Consider the following 11,253-nt stretch of genomic DNA (forward strand, 5'->3'; position numbering starts at 1 on the left):
CCTACTGCCACAGCCTGTGGGTGTATTTTAAAGGTTCTCACTTCCGCGTAGGAGGCATGGTTTAATCCCCTCTAGGCGCATGCGCAGTGCGCACGTGGACTCACGGCTCCTTTGCCACGCGCGTACATCCCACTGCTTACTGATGGGGAGCCACGGCTCTAAAGAAGAAAAGGGAACTGCCATAGCCCCAGGGGTGCACGCCATTTTTTGCCACAATTCTGACCCCACCTTAAACATTCTTTTGCAGCTGTGTCAAACCCTTTGCTTCATGCTGTTCTGTTTAATGTAATAGCCACCGAGAAATATGCTGATTGGCGTTCTGGTTGAGTGGGACCCGCTAAAATGAGTGAGAGCCCGATGAGGCACCTGGATCTATGGGGCTCACCAGGCCTGTTCTTCCTCCATGCTTGCCTAATCCCCATGCATCCCCCAGAGCCTTCCCAGCAGAAGCCTTGTTGCCCACAGAGTTCATTGAGAACGTTCATTGCTGCAGCTTCTCCAACCCTGTGGCACTCACCACCCTTTACAGATGTCAGCCCACCTTGCCGGAGATTTTATTCATGCGTGGTAGAGAGCATTGGAGGGTAAAAATGGGGGGCAATCTTTGGCAGGATACGCTATCAAAATTTAACAATGTTGCCTCATAAGGAAGGTAGACCTCATAATGCGATATCCTTAATTATGACTGATAACGCTGATGAAATAGTCCCAACGGGGTGTTATAAGCCAGGACGAACTTCTGATGTACATTGGTACCAAATTCAGGTAAACATTGAAGTTTTTAGAAATCAGGTTTTCTTAAGCTCACTAATTTTGGTCATTGAAGTGCACTGAAGTGAAAGGATATAATTTATTCTCTTGCTTTATTACAGAATCTTGCTGCTGAGAAAACATACAATAACCTAGATATCACAGTGACCCAGGCCCTTCAGCACCGTTCACAGTATTTTGAAGGTGTTGTAAAGTGCAATAAGCTGGAAATACTGGAGACCATTGTGGACAGAATAGTGAGGGCGGAGGTGAGACGGCTCTCCCAGTCCTGCTCCCCCAAAGTCTACTGCAACATCCCCAGTAGTGAATGTTGCTTCAGGCTACCAAAGCCCGAGCCCAGCAAGGCAGCATCCAGGTTCAGTGGGATGGGATTCTCCCCTGTCCCCAAACCTGGTACACTACGTGGCACACAGTAGGTGATCTCTAAAGGTTTGTTGAACTGAAATGAATTAATGGAAAAGTCCTGATATCATAGCTGAGTCAAATAAGCTGGTAAGATACGTTCATAGTTTATATATGATGATAGCCTGGACAACCTAATAAGACCTTGTCTCTACTAAAAATCAAAATGAATTAGCTGAGCATGGCGGCATGGACCTGTAGTCATAGCTGACAGGGAAGCTCAGGAAGGAGGATCGCTAGAGCCCAAGACTTGAGGTTTCAGTGAGCCGTGGTGGTGCCATACACTCCAGCCTGGGCAACAGAGCAAGACCCTGCCTCTAAATACACCTATATATCTATATCTCTAGATACATTTTGTTTTGAGAAAACAAAAGCCGTCCCAGAAGCTTTAAGTTTGAGTATTTATAAATTCAAAGTTTAAAGTGTGTAATATATATTTTAACAAAGTGAATGATAAATCGATAAAATAAAACCTAATTTTCTCTCTTCCTACCAGTATCTCTCTTTCCTGAATTAGATAAATAGCAAATAATCTAATAACTCCCAGTTTCCTGCACCTCAGCACTCAGATTTCCTAAGACTTCACTGCTTATAGGATTTTCAAATATACTTTGCATCACACCCTAAATAAAAGACCAGAGAAGGTAAGCACAGTGGCCCATGCCTGTAATCCTAGCACTTTGGGAGGCCGAGGCAGGAGGATCGCTTGAGCCAGAAGTTCTAGACCAGCCTTGGCAACACAACAAGACCCTGTTTCTACAGAAAATGAAAAAAAGAAAAAACCAGCCAGTCATGGTAGTATATGCCTGAAGTCCCAGCTACTCAGGAGGTGGAGGCTGAGGATCACCTGAGCTTGGGAGTTCTAGATTGCAGTGTGCAGAGGTCACGTCACTGTTCAGTATACCCATTCCCAAAATAATTTCTTCTTTTAGTAGTCAGGAATAGAAATATTATCCTGTTTGTCATTTTTTAGGATGGAAGGGTGCAACTCTGTTCCTTCTGGAACAGCTAATTTGGCAAAACTAATTTTTAAGTATACGTCTGTTTTGATATTGCTATAAATATAAGAGTACAGTCCAAGAAGCAAAGTACCTGATCACTTTTTAGGCTAATAACGGGCAAGCTTAACTTGCTTTCTGAAAGTTACGTGTAAAGTAATGCATTGCCTCAAAGCACGGCTGTCCCTTTCAAGAGCCATTGTTATCAGAAATCCACCAGCCCTCCTTTAATTGTACGTTCAGAAATGCCACCCTTTCTGTCATCGTGTGAGTTGACCCTCCCAGCTTCAACGTTGATGGCTTCTAGCATGCTTCACTGGAACTGTCCGATTTCTGTTTCAATTTAGTATCCATCACTGCTTGTTTTCCAAAGGATTTTAACTGAGTTAGGAATACATCTTGACTCTTTTCCCTATTAAAATTCTTTCAAGGCAGACATGGTGACTCACACCTGTAACCGCAGCACTTTGACAGGGCAAGGCAGGCAGATCACTTGAGGTCAGGAGTTCGAGACCAGCCTAGCCAACATGGTGAAACCCTGTCTCTACTAAAAATAGAAAAATTAGCCTGGCATGCTGGTGGGTACCTGTAATCTCAGCAACTTGGGAGGCTAAGGCAGGATAATCACCTGAATCCTGGAGGCAGAGATTGTGCCACTGTACGCCAGCTTGGGTGACAGAGCAAGACTCCATCTTTTAAAAAACTAAAATAAATCCTTCACAAGATGATGTCTCACAGGGGGACCAAAAAATATAGTTTTTTAGCATTAATGTAGCCAGGAGAAGGGTGTACAGTATCAGTGATGGTTCCATTTATTTATATGACATAAACATAGCACTAACTTTTAGGTATCTACAGCAAGGAACATACATAAGTTTGACTCAGCAGCAGATGACAAGAAAACATCTGGGGAGTTATTTCTCTCTGAGAGAACAACTTAATTCTCGGGGTGAGATGGTTTCCCTTGACCTTCGGAGTTCAGAAAATAACTGTTTCATATCCACTATTGAAAGTGACCAATAAAATGTGTTGAGTGTAGAAGACAAATGTAAACTATCATTTTAATGTGTGATTACAGCTAGCAAATAATTGTGCTGTGTTATATCACATGGTTGCTGATGAGCCGAAAGCTTTTTTAGAGAAACGTTTAAAAGAAATTTATGTTGACTGCCACGAGAAAGACGACTGAGCCATTATTGTTGTTGTTATTTCCCTAAAGCAAGCTATGACAGAAACATCACCAACACAGTATCCATTGAGACAAAATACAAAAACTGGATATCCCCCTCTTCCCACCTCCTTCCTATGTCCCTGTTTTCTAACAGGGGTATTGCTGTTTAATACAGAAAGGGTCTCCCAGGACGCAGCTGGTGTAGGGCTGCCTTCACCCAAGTTCTGAAGCTTTTTTTTTTTTTTTTTTTTTTTTTTTTTTTTTTTTAAGATAGAATCTCACTCTGTTACTCAGGCTGGAGTGCAATGACACTATCTCAGCTCACCACAGCCTCCACCTCCCAGGTTCAGGCGATTCTCCTGCCTTGACCTCCCAAGTAGCTGGGATTACAGCCATGCACCACCACACCCAGCTAATTTTGTATTTTTAGTAAAGACGGGGTTTCTCCATGTTGGCCAAGCTGGTCTCAAACTTCCGACCTCAGTTGATCTGCCCGCCTCCCAAAAGTGCTGGGATTACAGGCGTGAGCCACCATGCCCGGCCTGAAGCTTTTAAGAGAGTAGCGACCCTGCTCCCCTCCTGCCAGTGAAACACCTGTTGCAGAAACACCTCAAAGTGCTCTCCAGTCACTCATCAGAGGTTTCAGAGTAGAAAACTAGAGATGAACGTAATCTATCCCATTTCATTAGAGCTCATCTGTCGTCTCAAATACAATTCTTAATATGTGAACTTCATAGAGAAGATACAGAAAATAAAACCCTTCTAAGAGCCATGACCTTGACCTTGTTTGTTCGTTTCTGCCATCATCTGGACTTCTTTCCCATGTATTAATAAGACAAGCATCTGACAGTTATTAGAAACTGATATACAACTTTTAAAAATTAAAACTGTTATGTTTAAGAGCATATTATAGCTACGTTGTGCTTTGTGTTTTGCGTTGTATGTTTTCTATATTAATATTTTGAAAATCGAAAACTCAGCAGGGCAGAGCTAGCTCATTTTTCTTAAAAGTAACCAGGCAAATCATATAATTAGAGACAACAGATAGAGAGTTTTCTCCTCTTTCCGTCTCCTGCCTGTGTCCGTTTTTTCCACCGGGGGTGTGACTGTTCAGTACAGACTGGGTCTTCCAGGTAATCAGACGGTGACACATTGAACATCAGAGCCCAAGGCTGTTGTATGGTTCTGGCTGCTGCTACTTTCCCTCATTTATGGGATGTGTGTTACTTTTGCCTTTTTTTGAGACAAGGTCTCACTCTGTCACCCAGGCTGGAATGCAGTGGTGTGATCTTGGCTCACTGCAACCTCCACTTCCCAGGCCCAAGCAATCCTCCCACCTCAGCCTCCCAAGTAACTGGGACCACAGATGCGCACTAGCACACCCAGCCACTTTCTAATTTTTTGTAGAGCGAAGTCTCACTATATTGCCCAGGCTGGAGGGATGTGTTTATTGTATAAATACATGACATGACATTTTTTCTAATGTCCATTTTAAACCTTTTTTTTTCTTTCTGCCTCTGTAAGCTGCATTAAACCTTTTTTTTAAATTTTGATTTTCAGATATCCTGCTTTTCTCTTTGCAGGTCCATCGGCTGGTGGTGGTGAATGAAGCAGATAGTATCGTGGGTATTATTTCCCTGTCGGACATTCTGCAAGCCCTGATCCTCACACCGGCAGGTAAAATGCTGGCCTCTGACCTTTGCCGTCAGTGTCTGGGAAGGGTGGGAGGTAGACCAGGAAGCGCAGCATTTAAAGCACCATTTCTCCACCACCCACCCACAGAGCAGGGCTTTCGTATGCGGCGTTGTAAACTGTTTTCGTTTTCCTTTCAGTTTGGAAAAGTGTTCTGCATGAGTGAGAAAAGTGTATAGAATGTATTCTAACTTAAGAGCATCCTGTCGAGGTCCAGTGGTCCCTAAATGACTTGGAAGCCATTGCCATGTTCATCCAAACCTTTTCCACTAAAAAGATCTTTTCAGGGCCGAGCAGGGTGGCTCACACCTACAATCCCAGCACTTTGGGAGGCCAAGGCGGGCTGATCACCAAGGTCAGGAGTTCAAGACCATCCTGGCCAACATGGTGAAACCCCATCTCTACTAAAAATGCAAAATAAGCCAGGCGTGGTGGCAGATGCCTATAATCCTAGCCCCTTGGTAGGCTGAGGCAGGAGAATGGCTTGAACCCGGGATTTGGAGGTTTCAGTGAGCCGAGCTTGCGCCATTGCACTCCCGCCTGGGGGACAAGAGCGAGACTTCGTCTCAAAAAAAAAATCTCTTCAGTTGTGCTTTGTGGGAGAACTGGTAACCAGAAACATATAGGGAAGGTCATTGGCTTCTAACTAATGACAGCTTCATCTTTCCTTAAAGAGAAAAAAAAAAAAAAACTTACGTTTTGAGTAGATAAAACAGAATATCTAAACACAACCTGTTACTAACATTGTACAGACAGGGTTTCACCATGTTGGCCAGACTGTTCTCAAATTCCTGACCTTGTGATCCGCCCACCTCAGCCTCCCAAAGTGCTGGGATTACAGGCATGAGCCACTGTGTTCGGTCCAGAAATTACATTAACTTTCAAATGGAGTATGGATAAACTCATTTTCTGACAGATTCACTTTGAGAAAGCCCCCAGAGTCTCCGTGGGGAGCAGAGAGAAACGGAGAGGGCTTTAGACAAGAGGAGCTGGCCTCCTCTCATTTCACCCACTCAGTAGTGAGAGGTGGGCTTCAAAGTTCTTAACACCACCAGCCCTTCCTTCCTCCCTTCCTTCTTCCTCTTCTTCCCATCCCTCCACATCCCCAGCCCCAGTCAAATATAAACAACCCAGCCCTGGTCAGGGCCACGTGGACCCGATGTGGGAGTAAGCAGAATGCCCTTTGAACTCTCAGAAATCAAAGATTAAATGGTGTGTATACTACAGTATTGATTTTTCTTTAGTTCAGAAATTTCTGCTAAGACTAGTTTTTACAATTAGCCTGTAACCCAAAAATACCTGCCCTAAAGGAATCTTCACCACCTGCAAGAAACATGTCTTATTCACTAAATGAGAACACCATGAGAAATTCCAGGACAGCAGTGATTTTTCTGAGGTGGTCCTCAGACCAAGCATCGTCACCGTCACCTGGAATTTATTAGAAAATGTTCACGTTGGGGTCTGCCCCATATCCGTAGCTGGATTGGAATTCCTTATTATACCGCATATACAACACGATTTGTTGAGGAAAACATTCCGTGTTACTAATAACTGGATTCCAAGTGAACTTTTGGAGTGGAACTCTGGGAATGCCTGCATCTGCTCGACAGCCACTGACCTGCTTCCGTGGGCAGGAGACAGGATGCCACATGCAGCAAACGTGAGGCCCCACTGTGAGGCCAAGCCCCAGCCGCCCCACCTGAGCACTGTCTGAATGTAGGCAAGTCACTCACCTCCTTCAGCCCCAGTTTCTTCCAGGGAGAAGGGGCAGGCTGGTACAGCCCCGTCTCCCTCCTAAGATGCTGTGAGAAGAGCTGAAAGCCATGTGTGTGCAATGAGGCGCAGTGCCCAGGACCAGCACTGTTAGGTGCATATCCATGGAATAGTCAGTAAGAGGCAGTTTTATGACGTGTCTACTATTATTCGATTAAAAGGAACTAGTGGTGAGTCTTTTCACCAGGCAATGGCCACTGTCCCCCAAAGGGATACTGGTTCAATACAATAACATTTTCTCTTTCTCAAAAAGTTTTTAGCAATAGTTCATTGTCAAACTTAGACTGTCCAAATGAACCTGTGTGTGCATCCATCCAGTGCGTGGGCAGTCTGATGCTAGGAGCTACAGTGTTTTAGCCACATATTGTAACAGACTGCCGATGTCTTTCAGGAGTCTAGCGTCTGGTGAAAAAATAGGAGAGAAACTCCTTTGATGAGAAAAGTGGTAGCTGTCCCTGCCAATCCACTGTGAAATGTCCTAGCCAGATACTTGTGTTAGGTGCAATTATCCGTGGGAATATTATAAAACTTTTTTTTTTAATTTGAGACAGAGTTTCACTCTTGTCCCCCAGGCTGGAATGCACTGGCGTGATCTCGGCTCACTGTAACATCTGCCTCCCAGGTTCAAGTGATTCTCCTGCTTCAGAGCCCTGAGTAGTTGGGATTACAGGTGCCTGCTGCCACGCCCAGCTGATTTTTGTATTTTTATTAGAGATGGGGTTTCACTGTGTTGGCCAGGCTGGTCTGAAACTCCTGACCTCAGGTGATCCACCCGCCTCACCCTCCCAAAGTGCTGGGACTATAGGCATGAGCTGCTGCACCTGGCCATAGCCTATGCTCTTAATCCCAGGTCCAAATGGCGTGAGCCACCGTGCCTGGCCTAAAGCTTTTTTTTAATACATATTTGTAAGTGTGCACAATCGAAATACATCACACCTTCACTAAACTTACCTACATATTAGTAAATTTTTTTTTGCAGTGGAACTTTTTTTCCCTAATTAAATCTGACATATTGAAAATGACAAAATGTTCCATGGATCCGAGCTGCAGGAACGGGGGCGGGAGATGGGAGCTTGGCCACCTGCTCCTTCCCACCTCGCCCTCCTCCGAAGCCTTTGGATCATCCTCCTAAGACACTGCTGCACACAGGTAGAACCCCTGGGGTAGAGAACCCTGCTGTTACCGTGAGCTTTGAAACTATCGTCTTCCATCCACTGACAGGTGCCAAACAGAAGGAGACGGAAACAGAATGACCGCCATGAATGTAGACGCCCTCGTAGGAGAACTTGAACAAAGTTTCTGGGTCACGTTTTGCCTCTTGAACACTGGCTGCGAATGGTCAAGAATGTATATCAGGGTTTAATGATGGGTATTTCTTCCAGTGATGTTGAAATTAAGCTTAAAAAAAAAGAAAGATTTTATGTGCTTGAAGATTCAGGCTTGCATTCAAAGACTGTTTTCAGACCTTTGTCTGAAGGATTTTAAATGCTGTATGTCATTAAAGTACACTGTGTCCTGAAGTTTTCATTATTTTTCATTTCAAAGAATTCACTGGTAAGGAACAGGTGATGTGACATAAGGTGAGTGCACGGCATGTCCAGATCACAGTGCCTTATGTCCGAATACAGCAATACGTCACCGCCACAGCCGGGGCGCACACGTGTGGAGCAACACCGAGCTTGAATGTGGGAGTCTTTGAACCTTTTACCAAATCCGTTTGTTTTCATTAGATTTGTCAAAAACGTGTAATTTGAATATAAATAATTAAAACTTTAATGACACTTTTACACGTAAGTGTTTTGTTCTGGGCTACCGTGTAGACGAGGCTGCTTTACCACAGCTTTATTTATTTTTACTTTCATGCAATTTTTTACACATCTTGGTGGGTAAACCACCACATCCATGAATAAACTCTCGGTGATTTTGAAATGGCAAATTTCTCATTATTTAAGTGTGGATCTGGAAAGGACATGACTTCTGAAATAGCTGCTGCTGGGTTTTAAAAGCTGAGGTCTGTCAAAGTGTGGAGGAGACATTGCCATCAGGCGGGAGCCAGGTGCTGGGAAGATGTCTGGTTTTTTTCTTGTGTATTGAAATGTAAAATCATGATGTTTGTGTGACTGCAGATGCGACTGTTTTTGTAAATGTTATTGTGGCATATACAGTATTGTCATACAGTTGAAGAGAAACAATGTTTCCTAATGTAACTGCTCTGAAAATGTTGCAACTATATATATATATGTATGTGTGTGTGTATATATATATATATATATATATATATGTGCATATATATATGTGAGGATAGTTTGATTTTTTGTTTTGGGGTTTTTTTCAGATTGAAAAATTAAAATAAATCCTACTATCTACCATTTTGTTAAAGGAGTTATTTAAAATGCCTTATATTTCAGCACCTATCGATTAAAATTCTACACGCAGTTTTCCACTCAGCTATTTCTCTAAAGAAGTACATGAATCTCGCCTCTTTTCCGTTATCAGGAAAAAATGTCAGAGTTTAATTCATAAACGATCTCTCTCCACTATTAAGTATGAATATATATATTTTTAGTTTCTATTTTATTTTATTTGAGACAGTCTTGCCCTGTTACCCAGGCTGGAGTGCAGTGGCGTGATTTTGGCTCACTGCAGCCTCCGCCTTCCGGGTTCAAACAATTCTTCTGCCTCAGCCTCCCATAGCTGGGATCACAGGCATGTGCCACCATGCCCAGCTAATTTTTGTTGTATTTTTAGTGGAAACGGGGTTTCACCATGTTGACCAGGCAGGTCACAAACTCCTGACGTCAGGCAAACTGCCCACCTCAGCCTCCCAGAGTGCTAGGCGGTGTGAGCTACCACACCTGGCTGAGTATGAATATATTTAATTTAAAATCGCCAAAAAAGTTTTTGTGTGTGTGTGTGCTAAGGTGTCAGTTTTTTCATTTCCTAGTAGGCCGAATATGATAGAACAAATGTGTATGTTTTCCCCATAGAAACAATAGTGGTTGTGACTTAAGCTAATGGTAAAATTGGAAGTCACAAAGCTGCCAGAACAACACAGTTTTGAAACTCACATTATCAATCTGCTCCTTGTTTGTGTACCCAATGCATAACGTTATGCCTAAGTGTGTGTGCAGATTGCGTATCTGCATACAGGTGATGTGACACATATAGGTACAGTCACAGGCCATGTACAGATGCTTCAGTCAAGGACAGACTGCATAGAGACAGTGGCACCATTAGATTATAATACCATCTTTTTACCGTACCTTTTCTGTTTAGATGCACAAATACTTGCCATGTGTCACAGCTGTCTACAATAACATGCTGTACAGTTTGGCAGCCTGGGAGCCATGGGCCATACCATATAACCTAGGCGTGTAGTGGGTTGTACCATCTAGGTTTGCATAAGTACACACGCTATGATGTTCACACAAAGATGAAATCACCTAGGCCAGATGCAGTGGCTCACGCTTGTAATGCCAGCACTTTGGGAGGCCAAGGCAGGTGGATCACCTGAGGTCAAGAGTTCAAGACCAGCCTGGCCAACGTGGTAAAACCCTGTCTCTACTAAAATTAGAAAAATTAGCCTGGCATGGTGATGGGCGCCAGTAATCCCAGCTACTTGGGAGGCTATGGCAGGAGAATCACTTGAACTCAGGAGGCAGAGGTTACAATGAGCCGAGATCGTACCACCGAACTCCAGCCTGGGCAGCAGAGCAAGATTCCATCTAAAAAAAAAAAAAAAAAAAAAAAAAAAAAAAAAAAAAAAAAAAAAAAAAAAAAAAAAAAAAAAAACAAAAAAAAAAAAAAAAAAAAAGATCACCCAACAACACACTCATCAATGCAGGTATGTAGGTAACTACATGTATAGTTATATAGTTGACGTGGCATATATCTAGGTGATAGGTGACATAGCACCAAGTGCTTTTTCATGCCAACCACTCAGCCACATGCTGTGTATATATGATATTTTTAATCTTCACACAATATCATGAAGTAGTCTTTATTATCACAGAAATGTTAACTAATTTGGCCAAGTTCATACCACACCAAATTTGAGGCCTTTGAAACAGTGTAATACAAATTCTATGCTTGTTTGTTTTTGAAATAAGCTCTCACTGTCACCCAGGCTGGAGTGCAGTAGGGGAATCATGGCTCACTGCAAACTTTACCTCCTGGGCTTAAGCGATCCTCCCAGCTCGGCCTCCCGAGTCGCTGGGACTACAGGCATGTGCAACCATGCTCAGCTAATTTAATGGTTTTTTTTCTTTCTTTCTTTTTTGTAGAGATGTGATTTCCCTATGTTGCCCAAGCTGCTCTCAAACTCCTGGGCTCAAGCAATCCTCCCGCCTTGGCCTCCCAAAGTGCTGGGACTACAGGCATGAGCTACTGCACCTGGCCATAGCCTATGCTCTTAATCCCAGGTCCAAATGGCTACGGTGGGCTAAA

General features: G+C 43.4%; 1 protein-coding gene across 8 annotated transcripts in view; it reads left to right on the forward strand.

Annotated features, from left to right (window-relative positions):
• PRKAG2 (protein kinase AMP-activated non-catalytic subunit gamma 2) overlaps positions 1-8,736 on the forward strand; it is a 330,166-nt gene extending 321,430 nt beyond the window's left edge. For 7 of the 8 annotated variants that reach the window (XM_017520093.2, XM_017520087.2, XM_037735547.1 and 4 more), the window contains 3 exons: positions 873-1,019; positions 4,926-5,019; positions 8,029-8,736. In XM_017520093.2, coding sequence (XP_017375582.1) covers positions 873-1,019; positions 4,926-5,019; positions 8,029-8,060 — 273 coding nt within the window. In that variant the 3' untranslated portion in view covers positions 8,061-8,736. The remainder of the gene's footprint in view (positions 1-872; positions 1,020-4,925; positions 5,020-8,028) is intronic. The other variant, XM_037735550.1, reaches the window with a different exon arrangement.
• The last annotated feature ends 2,517 nt before the right edge of the window (positions 8,737-11,253 follow it).

This window comes from Cebus imitator, unplaced genomic scaffold (genome assembly GCF_001604975.1).
Source record: "Cebus imitator isolate Cc_AM_T3 unplaced genomic scaffold, Cebus_imitator-1.0 Scaffold20, whole genome shotgun sequence".
In the NCBI taxonomy this organism is placed as follows: Eukaryota; Metazoa; Chordata; class Mammalia; order Primates; family Cebidae; genus Cebus; species Cebus imitator.